Source organism: Colletotrichum navitas (genome assembly GCF_030913465.1).
Source record: "Colletotrichum navitas strain CBS 125086 chromosome Unknown LY79scaffold_9, whole genome shotgun sequence".
NCBI lineage: Eukaryota > Fungi > Ascomycota > Sordariomycetes > Glomerellales > Glomerellaceae > Colletotrichum > Colletotrichum navitas.
Genome location: NW_026850555.1, coordinates 730,387 through 751,396, shown reverse-complemented (window position 1 = coordinate 751,396; position 21,010 = coordinate 730,387). Strand labels below are relative to the sequence as shown.

The 21,010-nt window shown below is 49.6% G+C and overlaps 6 protein-coding genes and 1 non-coding gene across 7 annotated transcripts; 2 read left to right on the top strand and 5 right to left on the bottom strand.

Annotated features, from left to right (window-relative positions):
* The first annotated feature begins 5,173 nt into the window (after positions 1-5,173).
* On the top strand, positions 5,174-5,280 carry LY79DRAFT_t54. The gene has a single exon. It is a non-coding gene; the product is annotated as a tRNA-Met (tRNA).
* Positions 5,281-5,472: 192 nt separating this feature from the next.
* Positions 5,473-7,153, bottom strand: LY79DRAFT_508136 (C6 zinc finger protein; the record flags this gene model as incomplete). The annotated part of the gene is made up of 2 exons (XM_060553901.1): positions 5,473-6,991; positions 7,050-7,153. 2 exons carry the CDS (start codon positions 7,151-7,153, stop codon positions 5,473-5,475), a joined length of 1,623 nt encoding a protein of 540 aa, XP_060418063.1.
* A 316-nt stretch (positions 7,154-7,469) lies between these two features.
* Positions 7,470-11,946, bottom strand: LY79DRAFT_600664 (uncharacterized protein). Its single transcript, XM_060561833.1, has 2 exons — positions 11,265-11,946; positions 7,470-11,197 (listed from the first exon to the last, which is right to left on the bottom strand). Exons 1-2 carry the CDS (start codon positions 11,662-11,664, stop codon positions 7,842-7,844), a joined length of 3,756 nt encoding a protein of 1,251 aa, XP_060418062.1. The 5' UTR covers positions 11,665-11,946; the 3' UTR covers positions 7,470-7,841.
* Positions 11,947-12,655: 709 nt separating this feature from the next.
* On the top strand, positions 12,656-13,159 carry LY79DRAFT_666958 (thioesterase superfamily protein; the record flags this gene model as incomplete). The annotated part of the gene is made up of 1 exon (XM_060563304.1): positions 12,656-13,159. The coding sequence occupies one exon, from the start codon at positions 12,656-12,658 to the stop codon at positions 13,157-13,159; it is 504 nt and encodes a 167-aa protein (XP_060418061.1).
* A 736-nt stretch (positions 13,160-13,895) lies between these two features.
* LY79DRAFT_508315 (magnesium and cobalt transporter cora) lies at positions 13,896-15,563 on the bottom strand (the record flags this gene model as incomplete). The annotated part of the gene is made up of 1 exon (XM_060553924.1): positions 13,896-15,563. The coding sequence occupies one exon, from the start codon at positions 15,561-15,563 to the stop codon at positions 13,896-13,898; it is 1,668 nt and encodes a 555-aa protein (XP_060418060.1).
* Positions 15,564-16,626: 1,063 nt separating this feature from the next.
* On the bottom strand, positions 16,627-18,040 carry LY79DRAFT_508463 (ricin-type beta-trefoil lectin domain-containing protein; the record flags this gene model as incomplete). The annotated part of the gene is made up of 2 exons (XM_060553945.1): positions 16,627-17,646; positions 17,705-18,040. 2 exons carry the CDS (start codon positions 18,038-18,040, stop codon positions 16,627-16,629), a joined length of 1,356 nt encoding a protein of 451 aa, XP_060418059.1.
* Positions 18,041-19,500: 1,460 nt separating this feature from the next.
* On the bottom strand, positions 19,501-20,623 carry LY79DRAFT_666955 (family 18 glycosyl hydrolase; the record flags this gene model as incomplete). The annotated part of the gene is made up of 2 exons (XM_060563303.1): positions 19,501-20,171; positions 20,251-20,623. The coding sequence occupies 2 exons, from the start codon at positions 20,621-20,623 to the stop codon at positions 19,501-19,503; spliced, it is 1,044 nt and encodes a 347-aa protein (XP_060418058.1).
* Positions 20,624-21,010: the final 387 nt, after the last annotated feature.

Sequence of the window (21,010 nt, the reverse complement as noted above, 5' to 3'; positions counted from 1 at the left end):
ATTTAGTTAGTTAAAGAGTCTAAATATATAAGAGGTTAGTACTACCTTTTAATAAGTGTATAATAACTTAATATAATTAATCTAGACTAAGAAAAGAAAGTTATTTATAGTAGTATATATATTATATATATAAGGTTAAATAGAGGCACTAACTAAGCGCTAACTAAGTATACTTACTTTACTAGCTTATATATTATAGTAAATAAAGCCTTACTATATTTACTATAGCTTTAGCCTATAATACTTATACTTATCTTCTTTAGTTATCTTTATCTTATAAAATACTACTATAATATTTACTTTAGTATACTACTTTACTACTTTTACTTATTAAAGAGTCTTAGTAATTAGAAGAAGTAAGTAGTAGTCCTTTTTTATAATAGTGTTTAGTATATAGTAGTTATAGTAAAAGTATAGACTACTACCTAGTTTATATATAAATAGTACTAGTATACCTATAGTAAAGCTACTAGTATATATAAGTCCTTTATTAAAGAGGTCCTCTAATATTCTCTTAAGTATAGAAAGCTCTTTATATAATATACTATAAAGTAGTCCCTAGGGTAATATAGTGTTAAGTTTAAGGTTAATATAGTAGTCTTAGCCTAGTTAGTACTAAAAGACTATTATTAAGGTACTTATATTAAATAGGTTACTATATTTATTATATACTTATTATAGTAAGGCTATAATTAATATAGCTTATTAAGCTACTTTATTTACCTTTAGTATTAGTGCCTTTTATATATTAGCTAGGCTAATAGCTATTACTTATAAGAAGGCCTAGCTATTTTTATTAAGAGGAAGTATACTTTTATTATATATACTTTTATAGGTAGCTTATTAATAAAGTATAGTAAAGAGGGTATACTTACTATATATACTACTTAGATTTCCTAAACCTTAGCTAACTTTTTTTAGCCTACTAGTTATAATATAAGGTTAATATACTTATAATAGACTATATATTTAGTTATATTAAATATAACTTTATTATCCTTTATTTAAGGCTTCCTTAGGAAAATATTTTAGCTTAAGTTAAGTATAATATATATATAGATATACTAGTAATACTTACTTAACTTTAATTTAAATACTACTATACCTTTAGTTATTATAGGCTAGGTGTTATCTATAAATCCCCTTAAAGAGGTCTTATATTATAAAATATATAGTAAGTACTTTTAGTTTATAAAGTAGTTACTTACTATTATAGAAGTATTATAGCTAGTATTAGTAAAGACTTAAATATAAGAACCTTTATTAATATAGGCATCTAGTAGTACTAATAGTCTAATTATTTTCTTACTATATAAAAACTTTTTTTAACCTTTATATTTTTTACTTATTAACTCTAGGGCCTAATTTTACCTTAAAGTTACTTTTTTCTTAAGTCTTTACTATTAATATTCTCTTTTTATTATTATTTAATAAAAGCTTTTTAATATATATAAAGGCTACTACTTTAGCTATATATACTACTAGTTATATAGTAGTATATTATTTAGTAATATATCTCTTCTTTTAGTAGTAAAAGTATACCTAAGTGTCTTTATATATATTACTATACTTTATTAATATTTTACTATTATTTTTATAAATATAGCTTTTATTACTTTATTTTTAAATAAACCTTACTATTATAGTATTACTATTAGTATCTTTATATAAAAGTAAGTACTACTTTTAAAAAAGTATAAAAAGTCTTTAACCTTCTAAGATACTTTAGTAATTTACTTAACTTACTTATTATAGTTATCTAAGAGAAAGATATTTACTAATATAGTATAAATATATAAGAAAAGTATATTTATAAAGAGTATAATATATATATTATAGTCTTAAGACTACTTATTAGCCTTTACTAGTGTCCTTTTAAACTTAAGATAAAAAAATAAAAAGGTTTTATTATCCTTTATATAAATAAAGACTAGTATACTAGCTATATATTACTTTATATTAAAGTTACTATAAGTATACTTTAAGTACTATAAGAATTATTTAAGGTTATAGTTATATTATTTACTACCTTACTAGTAAAATATAAAAATAGTATATTATAGCTTAATTTTTAAGTATATATTAATAAAGTATTATACTTTATAATTATTTAAAAAAAAAGTATAATTAAGCTTTATTTTATTATATATCTAGTATAACTATAGAAAAAAGTTATAATATAGGCCTAAGAACTTCTTAGGTAAAGGTAGTAGCTTCTAGGTTTATGCTTAGGAGCTAGCCTTTTATATAAGTATAGTAGGTGCCTATATAAATTTAGTAGGTATTTATATAGGCCTAGTGTCTATAGGTATAGGTTTAGTGTACTCTTATATAGTTACTATACTTTTCTTTACTAGTGTTATAGTGTTTTATTTAATAGTTATTATATTAGTTTAAAGGCTTAAGATAGTATTATATATTTTAAGTAAGGCCTTATATATAAAAGCTACCTTTTTTTATACTAGTATAAGTATATTACTTAGCTTACTTATTTAGTTAGTTAAAGAGTCTAAATATATAAAAGGTTAGTACTACCTTTTAATAGGTGTATAGTAACTTAATATAATTAATCTAGACTAAGAAGAAAAGGCTATTTATAGTAGTATATATATTATATATATAAGGTTAAATAGAGGTACTAACTAAGTGCTAACTAAGTGTGCCTACTTTACTAGCTTATATATTATAGTAGGTAAAGCCTTACTACACTTACTATAGCTTTAGCCTATAATATAAATATATATATTATCTCTCTTATATAATATAATATAAATATATATATTATATTTATATTATATTATATTATATTTATATTATATATTTATATTATATTATATTTTGTATTTTTTTAAACTCTTTAAAAATAACTAAAGTAATATAGTTTTTATAGTAGACTTTACTTATATAGTCTTCTTTAGTAAAACTACTAGTTTATTTTTTTATTAATTTAAATTTAGTAGACCTCTAAGGTTAAGTTTTAATTAAGATAACTATACTTAAAAGTATAATAATACTAAAGAAAAGCTTAATAAAATAAATACCTAGTACTAGGCTTAAAAGATCTATAAATACTATAATATAACTAAAAGAAATATAAAAACTACTTAAAAATAATACTATTATTATACTAACTAATATAAATAACTTAATAACCTTTAAGTTAATAATAAAACTTTTATTAATATAACTTACTAAAAATATAATAATATTAATAAGCTTTAAAACCTATAAATAAGTCCTTAGCTTATTATAGTAGCTAGATTAAAAAAAACCTAGAAGGTTAAATTACTTAAAGGTATTAAAGTATATTTAGTATTTTACTTAAGTAAGCTTAAAAAAGCCCTTAATAACTTTTTTTTTAGATAATAATAAAAACTACTTCTTTTTATAATATTTATCTTTAGTAATAAGCCTAAGTATAAAGTATTATAAGTACTAAAGTCTAAGATAAACTATAAAAGACTTTATTATTAGGTAAATTAGTTAAGTTATAATAAAGACCTTACTTAGTATAATACTAAAGGCTTTTACTATTTACTAGTAGTACTATAAAGATTTTATAAAAAATACTTAATAGCTACTAGACCTTTAGTTAACTTATCTTAATAGTTATAAGCTATAATAAAAAACACTAAAGTACTTTTTTACTTTAATAATAATAAAGCTACTTAATAAACTATTAACTTATTATTATTTTATAGGCTAAATAATACTTTTTAGGCTTTAATTTTACTTTTTTAGCTTTTACTTTAAAAAAATATTTCTTAAAAAAAAGATTTATATAAAAAAATAAAAAAAATTAACTTATAAAAAAAAGTTAATTTCTAAAGCTAGCTAATAAATTTTAATATTATAAATAATATTACTAAGAAAAAAAGAAAGTAATATTATAAAGTAACTAAGACTATAGGCTAAAGTAGCTATACTAGTTATAGCTAATAGGCTATAGAGACTACTAAGGCTAAGTATAGACTACTAAAGGTTATATAACTAAGAAAAGGTTTATAAATAATTTAAAGATAATATAGCTAAGAAAGGCCTTACTATAGTTTTCTTTTTTTCTTTATCTTAGAATCTTTACTCTAGGTAATATAGTTATAAGTTATTTAACCTTAGTTATTACTACTATAATATTAAATAATAACTATTTTATTTTCTTTTATTATAAAAATATCTATAATTCTTTATTTAGTTATAGAAATAGACTATATAACTAAGAGAGTATAATATAAAGCTAAGATAACTTTATATAGCTATTTCTAGTTAAAAACACTATAAAGTAGTGCCTTTAACTAATAAGACCTATATTAGAAAAAGTATTTCTAGGTAAGTTTTCTTTTATCTTTAGACTTAGGAAAATTAACTACTTCTCTTTCTAAATATTAAGACACTATAGTTTATTATAATTACTAATAGAAAGGTTCTGCTGTAACTGTTGTTAAGAGTATACAAAGTGGTGTTTTACTACAAGTTGCTTTTCAAGCCCGGTTGTGTGCCAAGGGATTTCGCTGTTGATTAAACATTGCTGTAGAATTTGAATTGTGGCTTCCTCATCAGGAATGGTCTTGCATGAGACGAGAATCCCTGGCTTTTAGGAATGCAAGCGTGCGCCCTCTAGACTGGGCTCTCCAAAGCAACGCCTTATCCATCAACTGCAAGATCTGGGTTTCCCTTCCGCAGTAGTGGTTCAGTAACAACCCGTCGCCTGAGTTGAACAGTCTCGCCCCGCCGACCGCCGGATAGCAGGCCACGGCTCCGATTGCCTGATTTGGAAATTTTAGACCGGGGCTGGTATCGGAGGCGCCCAGCCTGGTAATCCCAACATTCAAACCAAGGGAGACTGTTGGCCTCGCTATCAAATCATCGCTCTTCTTTTGCTAGTCGAAGTCTATCTGGGTGGTAGTTTCAGACTTCTTCCCCAGTCCGCGCGGGCAGCCGATCAGAATGTCAAGACGCTTCGTGCTGCTAAGCTCGGGCTCGGTTTCTTTCTGTTGGTCCACATTCCCGCATCCAAGTGCTGCGTAGTGGATCCATGAAGGGGCTTCGGTTGCCCTACACAAGACGATAATCCAGGGCATCCACCTCATCCACCAATTGTCTCTGTGGCCCTCTCCCTCAGCCCACGATGTGCCCCTTCTTGTCACTTTCCACCTGCCCTTCCAGCACGCACACAGTCTCTGTGGCTCAGTCGGTAGAGCGTTGGTCTCATATTACATCAATATGACCCTACCTCCAGGTCGGGATATCCAAAGGTCGCAAGTTCGAGCCTTGCCAGGGACAGTGAATTAGATCAATTTTTGTGTTTGCTTAGTTCATTTGTTATATTTTATGTTGACGTTACTACTACCATCCATTGGACCAGATCACATGATTGTAAGACATCCACCAGAAGTCAGTTCCTAGGCTATGACAGTGACTCTTTCCCCACTGAGCGATACTGATCTACGTAGTACTGTGGCTCTCGCCCAAGGCTTAAAGAATATTGAAACTGATGCAGCTATGCTTCCATTTCGACTGGGCAGGGTTCCAAAGTCTCTTCACGAGCATGACTGAATGTTCGCGGAAGACGACATTGCAATCAGCAATATGACGCTGCTCATCGAAGGCATAGCCGGCCGATGACATCTCCTTCAGCCACTCAATCATGAGCAGAAACCCGTGCGTGTCCCAAAGGCCGTCACGTCTAGGGTACTCCTTGAACAGCCGAACGACCTCTTCCTTCACTTCACTGGCCTGGCACATGAGACAAGCCGACCCGAGAGGCCACGTCGGGCTGTCTTCCAGCGTGAAGACCTCGCCGTTCGGCACGAGGAGCTGCCGGGTGGCCTGCGCTGAAAGAAGCTCTCGGCTGAGCGCGACGATATCGAGGAAAGTGGGCGTGATCCGGCCTATATCTTCCACGTCCGTCCACCCCGCAGTACGTATGGCCGCCCACGTGTGCAGGTAGTGGATTCTCAAGCTGAGCGCCTTGAGATATTCCGCGGCGTTGGCCGTTTTCCCGGACTCTGCTTTGATGGCGAGCGGTTGGAAAGACAGGCTCCAGGAGTCGAGGAAATGGACGAAGCTTCGGATGCGTTTCTGGGACGCTGGCGAGGCGTAATCCGGCGGCACCTGTTTGGCCTCCCCGAAACTTACTCCTTCAACTCGAAATCCCGTTTGCAATGGTGCATGGTGCTCGAGATGGTGTCTGACGATATCCCACCACCGACGAGCCATTTCCAGGCTCTCGAAGACCGAGGGCATTTCTTGCACAGCGTATCTCGCTTTCCGCCCCCGGCAGCACCACGGCACCCTGATATCAGTCTCCTTAGGATGTGTGCCGCTGTGGCTCCAAGACTGCAGGCCGAAGTGCTGGAAACTTGTCATGACTTCATCCAGCAAAGGGTTCGGGTCAACGCCCTGGGGAGTATGCTGATCAAGAATGAGGGAGCCGTGATTGATGTGGCTTAGCCCCGCAACTTTGTTTCCTCGGAGACTTTCAAAGGTGATGAACAAGAGGCATGCCAGTAAGGTTCTTTCGGGCGGCATTTTTGACGAAAACAAAAGTTTCATAGCCTTGCCATAGTGCACAAGGGCGTCCGAGTTGAATCTCCCCTTTCCCAGCATTCGTTCTCTTCGCGTGGTCCCGCTAAGAGCCGATGCCCCAATCGCCAGGGCAGCATGTTTGATCACAGGATCCTGCCAGGAAAGCTGCGGGATGACTTTCGTCAGGAGGTCGGAACGAAAAAGCAGCATGGTCTCAGTAAAGGCGAGCCAGTAGTCGAAGTGATCCTTCTCTAGTTGGTTGGAAAACATGCAAGACGTGCAATCCGGTTCTATCGGAAAGGCTTTCTCGGCATCATTGTATTCCAGCCTTGGGCGGATTGCTCGGTATTGAGATGAATACCCAGTCTCTTGAGGCTTGCTACTCTTGTACCCCTCGCACCGGCCTTGATACTTGAGACACACCGAGCAGGCTGGCTTGCTTTCGTCACATTTGACACGGCGTCGCCTATTAACGAACTTTAGCTGCAGGTTCAGATCGGAAATGGTACCGCATCTCAGTATACCTGCAGGTGATACAGCCGGTGCGAACCTTGGGCTTGCCAGCCCGGCTAAGACGCGGCCTGTGGTCGAGGGCGAACTTGGCAACAAAGAGGGTAAGGCTCGTCATAGTCAGTAACAGTGAGGTCTGTTTTGCTTCAGACAAGAGAATGTTTGTACTGTATCGCCTCCTGGGAATGTGTCGCTGGAGTTAAGACGGTTAGGAATTAGGAATGGCAATGTTGCCGGGCACATGTGGGTTCGAGAACTTGGTGCGTAGTGTCATGGGCAGAAACCATAGTAAGCATTTCCTACTAGGCAGCAGCAGCATGCTGTGTAAGCACTAGGCCAATCCAGGCTTTACAGTAGCATCCGATGCCATGCGCCATATCGTTGTTTTGTGTATACTACCTTTTTTCTCTTTTTAAAATATTGGTTCCGGCAATGGACTAGAGACATATTGCATCTCGTTGGTAATGAGTAGATCGGCGGTTCACAGCACACCATCGGAACTGCGTAGAAATAAGGGTTTATGTGGATACATAGAACCACGCCACTCGCTGAGAGTATATTTGATTATAGTCCACCTCGCCCCTCCGGCATATGGTGAGCTATTTGGTTAGCCCTCCTCATGAAAGTTGAGGTAAGCAGTCCGGCCTAGACTGCATGCCGACAAGGAACCTCAGGGTTGTCAATATCGCTCGGCCGCAGTGCTCTTGTTATCTCATGGATCACGCCTTTCTTTCAAATAAGTCATGATATCGAGAACAATAATTATTTCTTTTTCTTGAAAAAACAGTAAGGTGCTTTTGCCATATTCATTCATGGGTTTCTCCATCGTCGACCTCGGGTGTCCTACTGCCCAGGTACTGGAAGTCGCTGGTTCCCGCTACACCAATGGTAAACAGCCTCTCTTGGTCCGGTGCCCTTCGGAACCATCCCAGTCGGAATCTCAGATACGATATCTGGCCGTGGAGCTCGTCCGAAGACAGCAGCTCGGTGCTCTCAGGCAAGTAGTCCGGCGCGTTCGAGCCCCGGAGCAGGGCGCTCATGGCCGCCATGCTGTGAAACCCGTCGGGGGCCAGGCCCTTGACGTCCATGTCGAACAGCCAGCTCCCACCCACCAGGGGGCGACACGCGGCCGAGACCAGCGCCCAGATGTTCGCGAGAGCCACGACGCCCAGGATCCCGACCAGTATGTACGTCACTTGAGGGTTCTGAACCAGCCGGCGTCGGCTATTGTCAGTCAGGGTCGCTTCTAGCGTCGGAAGTCCGTCGGCCGGAGGCGGCCTGTCCATGGAGCTCTCGGTTAGGTTGTAGCGGTTTTCGATATTGGCGAGTTGGGCCGCGACGAGCCCATAGTTGTGCTGCAAACCCTGCAAGATCTCGTCGTTCCGGGCCGGGTCGCCTATTGCTTCCAGAGGAAGTTGTCCAAACGGCTCAATCAACGCCTTGAACTGGTCGTCCATGAATCCGGTAAGGGGGTTAGCGAGGGTCAAGCTGGGGAAGGCGGAGTAGATTCCGCGACCGGAGAACTCATTGTCCACATGCGGTACATCCAAAGCAGGGCTCCACGGTTTTGTCGTCGACAAGTTGGGCCGAGGAGGCCTTTCCGGGTCCAGGATGTAGTTCCCTTGATTGGCGGTGAGATGGACCTCCGTCGCTGTTTCGACCCATGTGTAGTTGCATCTCCACATTGAAAAGTGTTTGAATTCGTTATTCTCCTTTGAGTATTCCCCCCAGGCATAGGTCTGAAATCTCCACGACGCGTACTCGTAAGCACTTGCGTTGAGGCCTAGTCTGCAAGCGCCGCTCACGCTGATGAGATTCTGTGGGGACGGCAAGATTTCCGCGACGTATGAGCGACCGAGACGATGCGTCGCCGAACCCATGTCCATCGTGGCAAATATTTCCCCCCGAGATCCGTTTGGGCAGCTGATGGACTGGGTGATATCGGCCTTGTAGTAGGTAGTCTCCTCTGTCCAGTTGTTGATGTCGATGATGTAGTCAGCCGTGGGGACTTGGAAGCAAGTGACGGGATGAAGTTTCGCGGCTGGGACTGTGACTGTAATCGTCGTGTTCTCCGGAGCAGCAACGCCCTCGACGCCTCCAAGAACGGGGAACACGAGGTCGTCGTACGTGTTTCTGGGGTACGCCAGAGCGGCTTCGCCTTGACGAGAGACAAGGCTGCTGATGAGCTGTCGGTTAGCCCGGGAGACGGATAAGTCGTCCAGTCCCCCTGCGATAGCTGTCGAACCGAACCAGGTTTCCTGTCGGAGCTGGATGGTCTTGGAGTCGGGGATATGCTCGACCGTGAAAATGACGGACACAAGTGTTGTCAGGAAGGCGCAAATGATGGACAAGAGCTGTGATAGTGTGACTGCCCATGTCCGTTGTCTGACTGAGTGATAGAGAGACCGAAAGCCAAGCATATCCAACAGCGACAGGTCCAGTTCCCTTGCGCTGCACGGGCGTGAGGAGAGGCAAGAGAGGGTCGCCAACTCTTTGTGAACGAACGCGCAACAGCTGGCATACACCGCGATTCCGAGCATGACGAGTGCCGGGAACGAAGTCCACAGCAAATGGAGATAGCCTTCGTCGCTCACTGTCGCGAGGCCGCCGGAGGCTTCCGAAACCTTAAGCGCATACGAGAGCCCGACAATTACGGCGATCGTAAGAATGGCGAACATACCCCTTGCCCAGCCCCTCAAGACCAAAGGTGTGAAGCCGGAACGGCTCCAATCCGTCGAGCCGTTCTCGGTGGAAATCGTGCTGTAAGCGGCGCGGCTCAAGACGTCCGGATGCTCCTTGAAATAGATCATGTTGCCCAGGATGCTCGCCGGATCCCTGTGCCAAATGGCGGTTCGGGCGGTGTACCGTAGCAGTATGAAAGTGACCATGACTCCAAGAAGAGCAAAAAGAGCCGCCATCGACAAACAGACCCATTGGTTGACGACCAGCCTGTCAATGGTTTTGATCGTAGAGCCCGTGGTCACCGGTTGGGACTCATTGTCTGCCCGGAGACGATAATGCCCCAGCAAAGGGCCCAAGGCCTGAGATGTAGCCATGACGGCATGTTCTAGTATCTCGTTGGTGTACAGCTTGGGATCCGAGACGTTCAGCCCGGTTCCTAGCGACTCGCCCCGGAACCGTGCCAGGGAAGCGACCGGCCCTGCAACACTGCCAGTGGCCGAAGAGCCCCAGAGGCCACCAGCTTCGGGCATTGCCCAGTTGAGCATCGTCCAGAGATCAGAGTTGACCGGCGTCTTGACTTGGTCGTTCAGGACTGTGGCAATCGGATTGACGCCGTCATCGACCACTTCAACCTTTGAAACCCAGTCGGTCGATGTGCAGAGAACGGCCGCGACGTCGAGAAAAGCCGGCCGCGAGGAGTTCTTGGCGGAAGGGCCGAACCTGGCAGCGTAGTACAGTGACTGGTTGTTTTGCCGAGGCAGGTTGGGGCAGGGCATCCCGACGGTCATGTTGACTACCCAGTTGCCGGCGGTTTCTCCGCGCTCCGTCTTGTTCTTGTTCCACATGATCCGGTTGCTTACGACTGGCACGCGCGCATCGCAACCAGGAAACGTGAGGTCGACGTCGAAGGTGTAGTAGTTGAGGTTGGTGACGGTCGGCTCGGATGCAGTGTAGCTCTCCATCTTCAAGCATTCCATCTTGGAGAAGTAGCCGTCGACGACAACCGTTAGCGGCGCGCCGGTGGAACCTCGAGCGGTGCCGTTGCCGAACTTGAAGGTCTGATACGACAAATCCTTGGTGACGCCGAAGGGGAAACGCATGTCGAAGTTGTCCAGGGCTCTTGCCATATAATACGCACTGCCGTCTGTGTACTGTTGTGGCGGGGCAGTCGTGTTGAACGAGTCTAGGAGCTGGACTCGAACTTCTTCCGTGATTCTGAAGGTGGCCAAACTGTAGAGAGACGGCGCAAGAACGATCTGGATCTTCAGGATCAGGGTTGCGACGGCAGCCAGGAAGACGAAGTAATGCCCCCTTTTCAACGACTGGAAAAGGACCACGGGCGACATCATGGCAGTGTAGTCGAGATCGTATACGTCTACATCCTTCCCGAGTTCACGTGCACGACGTTCAGCAATCCATGGCATGTATCGGGTAGCTTGGAACTCGACCCTGGCCCACAAAGACAACATCACAGTCAGGACTGGGACACACATCCGCTGTTAGAGGCGTTCTTTTCTTTACCCCGCGTGGGGGAACCGTAGACTTACTTGCTGTTGGGCCAAAGCGCCACAGGTAGACAAGGCTCGCTCGAGTCTGGAAGAGTCCGTTATGGTTCTGAGAGTACCAAAGCATCACGGGAAGAACGACAGCGAGTAAAACGAATAGAGCGAGGAAGGTCAACAGGACGATGGGTCGGAGCCAAGTCGGACGCCACCTCGGGATTTCTGACCGAATACCGCCGCTCTTCTCGGTGCGGAGACCAGAGTCGCTCAAGAGTCTGCGGTGGCTGTCCGGGGTCGGGCGAACGTCCATCGGGATTTCGGCAGGGTCCGCAAAGTTTTCCTCGTCTGGTTCGTAACGAGGGCTTGGTGTTTGGCCGTACGGTCCGGTGAAGTAGCCGTCTGTTTCGGTCGCCAAGCCTTGCGGGCCCGTATTGTGCGGCGCCATTTTGGTGATGGTGGTTGGGGCCTGTTCTGGTTCCCTCAAGGCTTCTTATCCACACCAGTCGCTTCAGGGCTTCGTTCGAACGATAACGCCAGGAACCTCAGGTCGCAAGTTTCAGCATCGTCAGTTATTTGGTTGGAAGTTGCTAAAGCAATATGATATGTGTTCGAGAAAAATCGTGCGAATATCTTGGGTGAATGAGCTCTATAAAGCGGGTGGAGGATGCATGGTCTTGAAATGCGTGTCTGCAGGGTTTCCGTTTGGCTACAGCCGGGGAACGACTTTCACCCTCCATTAGGTGTAAAAAATCAATCAATTCACTGGCCAGTGAATACGAATTATTGAACCGAGGCGGGTTTCAGAGCCCCCGGGAGTCGTGCATTAGCCCCAGGCAACGCTTCAGCTGGCGCTCTTGGCCATGCATGTCAGACGGGAGGACAGCGGCAAGACTACCAGAATAGGCCATGGCTCAACGGCTAGCTACCAGCAGGCTACAAGCAGGGTGCCAGGCAACAGTGTAGAAGCTGGTGCTCGTGACTCAAACCCATGTAGCTCAGCGCAAGACGCTGGCGACCAGTCTCCACGCACGAGGAATCCGAATGGGGCAGTGCGTATTATACGTAAGAGCAGACATTCGGCAGCATCTTCTGGTCCCTTTCATAGCGCTCCGGAGAGACACCGGATGACACTGCGGTGTTCGGGACAGCGGGCGTGGGGCCGCCAGCGCCGACTTCGGGCGGATTCCGTCCGACCCTGGAGAAAAACTTCGGAGGCACGTGCCTCCCAGAGACATTGCAGTCTGTCTCACTCAACAACTCGATCAACTCGATCCATCTCTCTCACTCTCACTCCACCCTCGTCACGGAATAACTCACCTCAGTCTATACCTACAAAACTCATTTCCCAGAATTGCAGCTCTCTCAGGAGTAGCTCGCGGAACTTACCTCTCCCCTCTCCCCTGCAAACAAGAAAGAAAGAAAGAAAGAAAGGGAAAATGTCCTCCACCCCTTCCCAGCCCCCGCCGCCCGCCGCCGCCACCGCCGCGGCGTCGGACCCCGTCACCTTTGCCCACATCGAGAAGTACATCGCGACGCGCTGCAACGCCTCCCCCATCTACGCTTTCCTCTTCGGCCCCGGCCTGCGGCTCACTCACGCGTCCAAGGGTCTCGTCGTCGCGCGCCTGCCCGTCGCGGCGGAGCACCTCAACACGGCCGGCAGCATCCACGGCAGCGTCTCGGCGACCGTCGTCGACTGGGCCGGCGGGCTCGCCATCGCGTCCTGGGACCTGCGCGAGGCGACGGGCGTCAGCGTTGACATCAACGTCAGCTACCTGTCCGGCGCCAGGCTGGGCGACGAGGTCGAGATCGAGGGCAGGGTCGAGAAGGTCGGCGGCAGCCTGGCCTTCACCCACGTCAACATCTACAAGGTCGCCGCCGACGGCACGCGGGGCGCCACCGTGGCGAGCGGGAGGCACACCAAGTTTGTGAGGAGCCGGTAGATGAGTAACGCGATTTGAGGCTCGGAAGAGGGGGGGTGGTTTATAGACTGTGTGATTGCTTTCCGGCTGGACAGGGCGGCACTTAGAAAAAAGATTTGTAACAGCGTTTCGTGATAATGATTACAACATTCCTAGGTTTGACGACGCCATGCTCAACGAATATGTTTCCTAGCTACCGGCCTCCTCAAGCCTTCTTGAACGGCGAAAGCAAGGTAAACATCGGAGGAGGAGGGTCTCTCGCTCGATTTGAGCAAGTTCATCAGCCTAGCATTGCAAAGTTCGACAAAAGATGAAAGTAACCTGGACTCATTACTGTAACGGATATAAAAAAAAACAAATCTAACCGGCCGTCTATCCGATAGGGTATCACAGCGCGCACGACGACAATGAAATAGCAACTCTCCCTCGGCCCGCGCGGGGTAGTAGGGAAACGATGGCGGATAGAACGGAAGGGGGTCCCCTACTCCGCCTTGGCTCTCCTCCTCGCCCTCCTCGCCCTCCTCTTCTGCTTCTTCCTGTCGGCGCTGATCTTCCGCTTCTGCCAGAAGGACACGCACCATGCCCAGATCCACGAGCGCATCATGATCAGGATGGTGCAGAAGACGACTGGGCAGGCAATGATCCAGCTGTTTTCCGGTGAAGCTTAGTTAGCAAAACAGACCCCAAGGCCAGAGGCTCCGTGTTGGTCGTCAAAGGAGAAAGGGGGGGGGGCTGGAGGTGTCTAGGAATTAGAGACTCACAAAAACTGGATACCCATGGGGTTGTCAATGTCGGGGAATTTGGTAAAATTCTGGCCAAAGTAGCCGGTCAAGAAGGTCAGGGGCAGAAAGATGATGGTGATGATGGTCAGCTGCTTCATGCTCTCGTTCTGGTTGGCAGAGATGGTGTTGAAGATGAGGTCGATGAGGTTGTCGGCGGAGCGCTTGATCTGCTGCATGCTCTCGGTGATGATGACGCAATGGTCGAGGACGTCGCCGAGGTAGGTGTGGGTGAGGGGGGTGACGATGACGCCGCTGGCCGGGTTCCGCAGCTGGCGGGCGGCCTCGTCCTGGGTCAGCTCGGTGCGGTGGTCGCGAAGGACGTTGACGAGGTTGTCGATAGGGTTGAGGAAGGTGAGCATCTTGTTGATCTCGCTGACGCAGATGTACAGGCTGCGGGTCTGCTTGATGCTCGGGGAGGTGAGGACGTCGAGCTCGAGGTCGCCGATGACGTCGCTGTAGACGGCCGTCAGCGGGATGGCGAGGTCGATGATGGCGTCGATGATGGCCTGTACGACGAGCGAGGCGTCGCACGACTGCCGCAGGATGGTGGAGGGGTCGCCCAGGCGGACGGTGATGGGGCGCTCAATGTCCTCGGCGGACATCTCGAAGAAGGAGATGACGGTGTTGTCCGAGGTGAGAAAGATGGCGACCTGCTCGGCCGAGACGGCCAGACCGCGGGAGATGAGGGACGAATGTGTCTCCATGTACTCGGTGCGGACCTCATTGGCCGAGGCGTGGTAGCGCTGGAGGGTGCGGGCGAAGGCCGTCTCGGGCAGCTGGGATAAGTTGCTGGTATGGTGGTTCAGCCGGTGCCCGTAGCCGGTGCCCTGGGGCGTAACGGTGGGCCTGACGACGGGCGGTCTGCCGGTCTCGGGGTCCGCCCGCGGCCGTGGCGTGCCGCCCAATGTCAAGGCGCGCTTCAGCTTCTTCATGCCCTTGGTGGATTTGCTGGTCTTGACACTGTAATCGTCGTCCGAATCATCGTCGCTACTGCTACTGCTGCTGCTGCTGTCGTCGTCGAGGAGGAGCACGAGCTTCTGCAGGGTCAGGACGATGAAGGCATGGTTGGCGTACCAGTCGGCCTTTGTGCGATTCCTCGTGTTCATCACGTCCTCGATGGAGAGCTTATGCAGCTTGTAGTACTGCCCGCAGGCCTGGATGACGTCCCAGCTGAGGCCATTGATATTGATCCAGCGGCTCTGGACCCAGGGCTCCTGGGGCTTCCGCAAGAAGTCGACGAAGCCCTCGTTGCCGAACTTGTGCTGCACCATCCTCTGTTGGCTGAAGTCGAAGACAGATATGTCGCAGTCGGCGCGGAGGGCGGGCATAGAGGCGTGGCCTCCGTCCGACTTGTTAGGGTCGAAACCGGGCTCGGAACCGGGCTGCCAGCCGGGGCGGGACACCTCAAAGTCGCCATAGTCCTCGACTGGCTTGAAGGTGCCGGCTCGGCGACGCATCGGAGAGATGGTCTGGTCGGTGGAGGCACGCGTCAGGGGGGCACCGATTGTGTCGCGAGGCATGGCGAAGGGGAGGGTCCCCGTGGGCGAGGTCGGGGAGATGGCATGGTCTTGTGCGTCGATCTGGAGCGAGGGGAACCGGACAGTGCGCGAGCGGTCTTCGGGTTCGTCAACGGTCTTGGGCATTGTTGCGTCGGAGTCGACAGTGTCGGACGACATGGCATGCGGCTGTCTCCGCAGGAGGGGGGGAGGTTTGAGTCGGCGGAATGAAGACGGCAATTCAATACATTAATATTGTCGAACGACTTTCTCAGCTGTATCGCGTGGCGCACATGCGCTAAGAATCCAGGGACTCAAACGGCGCGAAGTTTGGCCCGAAGGTCGATCAGAAGAGATGGCAGTTTCGGGTTCGTCGTGGCGTCGAATCAGGGGGAGAGCATCCTCGGATACGCTCTCTCAGCCGCATTTACCAAGGCTGCCCGTGCTTTTTGCTAGCGCTTCATTAGTAAAGATATCGGCTCAATTGGAGTGTGGCATGAGGAAAGGAGATATGAAATAGAGCGTGACAACTTTGTGGAATGATTTTGTAAAGTGGAATCGAAGCGGAGCGAAACGGGGCGAAGTTGCAGCCCTTTCCCCTTATAATAACGAGCGACTGTAGTGTATGTACTGCGTACAAAGGTGCAGAGTGGTTGGTGTAATGGAATGCGTAACTGCGTAACTGCGTAATGCCCGCGACCCCCCACTACGGTCTCTCTCTCCTCTTGGCGCCCATTGGGCCATCACCATGGATACAAGGCGGTCCCTTACCTTGGTTACATGCCAGTATCGTATCAGCACCTGGGATTAAGCTTTCGGCTGGTGCCGGTCATCCGCTCCAAGCTTCTTTCCCCCATCGATGCGGTGGGTTTGTCGAGGAGCACGTAGCCAATAGCCATGCATTGACGGCGCCCATCTGTTTCGGGAGACATCGAGTCAAGCTTTAGCCTAACTATGTAGAGGGTCTGGACGGCATCCAAATCCCGAGATAAAGAACTATTCTTATATAGATAGGAAGAGCGGCACAATGTCAGACAACGCCAGCATGTGCATTGTTTCGGCATGGCTGTCCATCGTCGGAATTCCATATAACAATAACCTAGCAATACACAACCGTAGTACAACACAAGTAATACACAAGGGATCCGGGACCTGCTTCGAGGCCTCGATCGATGAGAAGAAGAGTGACAACAAAAAAAGACAAGCGGGCTCAAACAACGATCTTGTACGTCTCGCTGCCGTCCCCCTTGCACGCCGCCGTCACCAGGCGCCCCTGGTCCCCGGGTACCACGCACGTCGCCTCGTCGTTTACGGGCGACCACAGGAAGCTGTCCCCAAACACGCGCACCAGCTGCCCCGCATCCGTCTGGCCCTCGCCCGCCGCGCGCCCGCCGCACGAGAATACGGTGACGGTGTCGCCGTCCGCCCGCCGCCCGTCCGTGCTGACGCACCCGTTCATCAGACTGCTCACGACCAGTATGCCGTTGTCCTTGCCGTCGTTGTGCTTCCCCTTGGACACGATGTCCCACTGCTGATTCGCCGTGCCGTCGCACTCCGCCAGGGCGACGGGGATGAGGTTCTGGCGGAAGTCGCCCGCCGTCGGGTCCACCGAGAGGCACCGCCCGTCGGGGGCGTGGATGGCCGCCTTGGTGAAGGCCCGGGTGGCCGTCGAGTCAAACGCGTTCGCCTCGGCCGCCGCCGTCGGGTTGAGGGTCCCGCCGGCGCGGGAGACGGGCACCGGCGTCGTCGGGTTGACCGCGGGGATTTTTCCGTTTCCGTTTCCGTTTCCGTTCCCGGTGCCGTTGCCGTTGCCGGTGGCCGGTGAAGTCGTCGCAGTAGGCGACGCCACGGCCGGTGCAGACGTCGTGCCGGGCGCGATGGTGACCACGGGCACGTTCCCAGAGTTATCGGTCCCGTTATTATTACCTCCGTTGTTCCCGCCCTTGTTTCCTCCCCCGCTGCTGCCCCCGGTAGCAGGGCCGCCAAACGCAAAGGACTGCGCCTTGTCGTTGGCGTCGCAGTCGGCCACGTTGACGACGCCACCCTGGGCCGCGAAACACTTGCCCTTGGCGTTTCTTGGTTGGAATGTCGACGGGCCCGCCCCGGGGTCCAGGGCGAACAGCTGCGAGTCCGTCACCAGGCCCTCGCCTGCCGCGCGCCCGCCGCACGAGAAGAGGTTGACCTGGTCTCCGGCCTTGCGGCGCGGGTCAAAGTTGAAGCACGCTTGCGTCTGGACCGCCCTCCGGTTAGCAACCGCTACTCTGACGAAAAGGGGTGTGTGTAAGTACCAGAGTGCTCACGACGAGCATCGTGTTGGCCTGGTCGTTGTGCTTCCCGGAGGTGATGACATCCCAGCCCTGGCTGTCCTTGATGGCGCAGTCGCCGACCTGGATGGGGGTCAGGTTCGCACGGAAGTCGCCCGACAGCTTGTCGACGAAGAGGCACTTGCCGTCGGCGGTCAGGATCTGGACGTTGGAGAAGGCGCGGGTGGCCGTGTCGTCGCGCGGGTGCGCCTCCTTGGTGGCGGCCTCGTCGAGTTCCGTCACGGCCCGGCGCTGGGCGACGGGGCTCGCCGTGGCGAGGAGGGCGGCATATGCCAAGAGAGTGGCCGCCAGGGACATCATGGTGAGCCAAAGGTCGAGTGGCTGTTGTCAAACTTATAAAAGGGTGTATCTATGTGTTCGAAGGAAAGGAAGCCTGCCCAGCAGGTGCCGACGCAAGGAAGGAGCGACCGGTGATGAAGAGGAAAACCAGAGAAATGAAACGAATAAGACGGGGCGGCAGTCGATGCAAAGGCCGCAATTGACTCAGCGAGGCGGCGATATCGTGAATGGAAGCTGGAGAGGGAGAGAACCCCGGCGGTAAAGCAGTCTTATACCGGACTTATCGTGACGGGCGAGTCTGTGTCGCCCGTCGCCCATCACCCTTCGCCTGTCATCCGTCATCTGTCACCCAAGCGCCATCCTGTCTGCGTCCGAAAGACAACATGAGCTCCCGCATGCCTCAGCCCTCATCCTTCAGCCCCCCTTGGCCCCCCAAAAGCGTGCGGGTTTTGAACGAGGTTTCACGACGTCGCCAGCTGCAGCGTGTTCTCGTTTATGTCGGCCCTGGAGGGGAGGGAAGCCGAAGAGATGAGGCCGCGGGCATGTCCAATCCGATCGTCTGTTTCCCTTGGTTGTTCGTCTGTTTCCCTTGGCCTGCTCAACCGCCTGCAGCACATCGTTCGTTCGTCACCGTCCGGAACATTTTGTCCACTGGACGGGGACACGGCGCGCTAGGTATCGCCCAATTCGTGCAGTAGCGATGCGGAAAGGGGACGTCGCAGCGGTTCCTTGGCTGTGATGTCCCGGCCCATGAAACTGTTCGCGTAGCAGGGCGACAGATCCTGAAGGGATGGCACGGGGATCGTGGCGGGAAAGATAAGACGGAAACAGGGGACAAGAGGGGTAACAACCAACAGGAAATGGAGGAGGGGAAAAAAAGATACTGCGTAAGAGGCCCGCGCTTCGGGCCCTTCAATGGCGCAACGATTGGACGGCGGGCGCAGTACGCACTGCCGGACCCCGAATTGAGTTCCCTGATATGCCCGATGGGACGTGGGCGCTTGTCGGACTGTCGGGCGTTTAGGTTGCAGAGGGGAGACCCTTAATTCAAGCTTAAAGCAGTTTTCTTCCCTTGATAGGTAGATACCAGGGCCTGTTCTATCTACTATGCGAGTGCCCTTGATATCATCGCATTCATTCTCTTCTGTTTCGTTGGTTTGCTCTCCTACGTTTCACGGCGGCATCCTCCCCTTGCCCCCCTTGGCGATGCCGTCGGGATCCAGTTCCAGATGGGATTCAGAATAAACCACCAGCTCCAAAAAGGTTCGTGATACAGCTAGAGTCGTGACTTGGCCATGCGTTACACAATTCACACCTACCTCTCCACGGCAGGAGTTGGTGAAAGGCTGTTTTTAGTCATCACTTGCCTGTCAATCACTGGCTCATCCATCCCATTGCATCAATGTAGGTGTACCACTATGGCGAAACACAGACAAAGCCGGACACCATGGATCGCAATATCTGGCATCCGCCTGGCCCTCCTACCTGAAGCCGTTCAGCTCGTTGAAGCCGGCCTGCACCAGGCTCTGCCTCCCCTTACGGTCCCCGACACCGGTCCAGTAAAAGAGCCCGCCGAGGCCCATGCTCTTGGCATACTGGGCCTTGATGGCCACCGTTCCCGGCACGTCGAACGTCATGAAGCCATGCTCGGCGTCGACATACGACGCCGCCGCCGCCGTGGCGTCCACCGTCGCCCGGTCCACCATCTCGTCCGACATGTCGCAGTAATCCACCTCGGCCGCGTCCTTGGACGGCCCGCCGGGTCCCCTGGCCCGCGGGAACGTGCGCGCGTACGCGGGGATCCCGAGCAGCACCTTGCGGCTCGGGAACCCGTTTTGGATCACATAGTGGACACCGTCGGCGCACGCCGCCCGGAGGCAGGGGTTGTTGCTCGCCGGGCTCCTGGGTGGCAACAGCTGCGCGTGGTTGCCCGAGACCTCGGTCCAGGGCCCCGTCAGGTCGTAGCACATGAGGTTCAGGTAGTCGAGCAGGGCCGCCGCCCGTCTGAGGTCGATGTTCCTCAGGACGTACTGGCCCTGCGGCAGCGCCGAGGTGAGGAGGTACCAGCCCGCCGGCATGTAGCGACGGATGTCGCTCAAGAGGGCAATGTAGTCTTGGCCTTGCTTGGCGTCGCTCGGATGCTCCCAGTCAACTAGGTAGGCGGCGTGTTAAATGGGAAATGAACAGGTGACTCGGAGAGGGTGAGAAGGACAAGAAAGAAAATCGCTCACTGTCGACACCATTGATTTGGTACTTGTCGCAAAACTCCTTGATCTCGTGGGCGAAACGGGCGCGAGAGGCCGGGTTGGCGGCTAGGGCCGGAAACTCGGCACTCCCGCCGCCGCCGCCGACGGAGATGAGGGTGCGGATGTGCGGGGCCGAGGCCTTGAGGTTGGCGAGGGCTGAGAGACATCCCTTGGTGCCGTCCACGGGGATCTGGGTATCCGCCCAGTCGTCGGTGAGCTTCAGCGTCCCATCCGTGTTGACTTTGATAAAGGCGTATAAAACGTGGGTGACAGCATTCGTCGGCAGACAAGCCGGCGTCTGGTTCTTGTAGACGCGCCAGTTGGGGTAGTAGACGGCGTTGACCCAGCCTTGAGACATGACGGACTGTATGAAGAGCGCAGCAGCGATGACGAGTTGGAATATGAACAAGGACAAAGGAAAGCCCCGTCGTGGATGTGATGCTGTTGAGGTTGAGTTTGATGTTGGTGTCGGTGTTGAGGCTGCGGCGCGGGGGAGGGGCACTAATAGTGCTCAGACAATCTTCTTCTGTATTATGGGCGATCCAGCGCGTCCGGGTTCGGCGGAGTGGTGCTGACGTGGAAGGCTTAGAGGGCGGTGCTTGCCGTGAAGCCGCTGCGTGGCGCCCAGCCGGATCGCTATTGGGGAGCAATGACAGCCAAGGCAGCTAGCTGTAGCTATGATGGAGCGCTGAGCCCATGGGCTTTCCTTGGCATCTCTTCTCAGCTTCTCCTCTTCTCCCTTTTT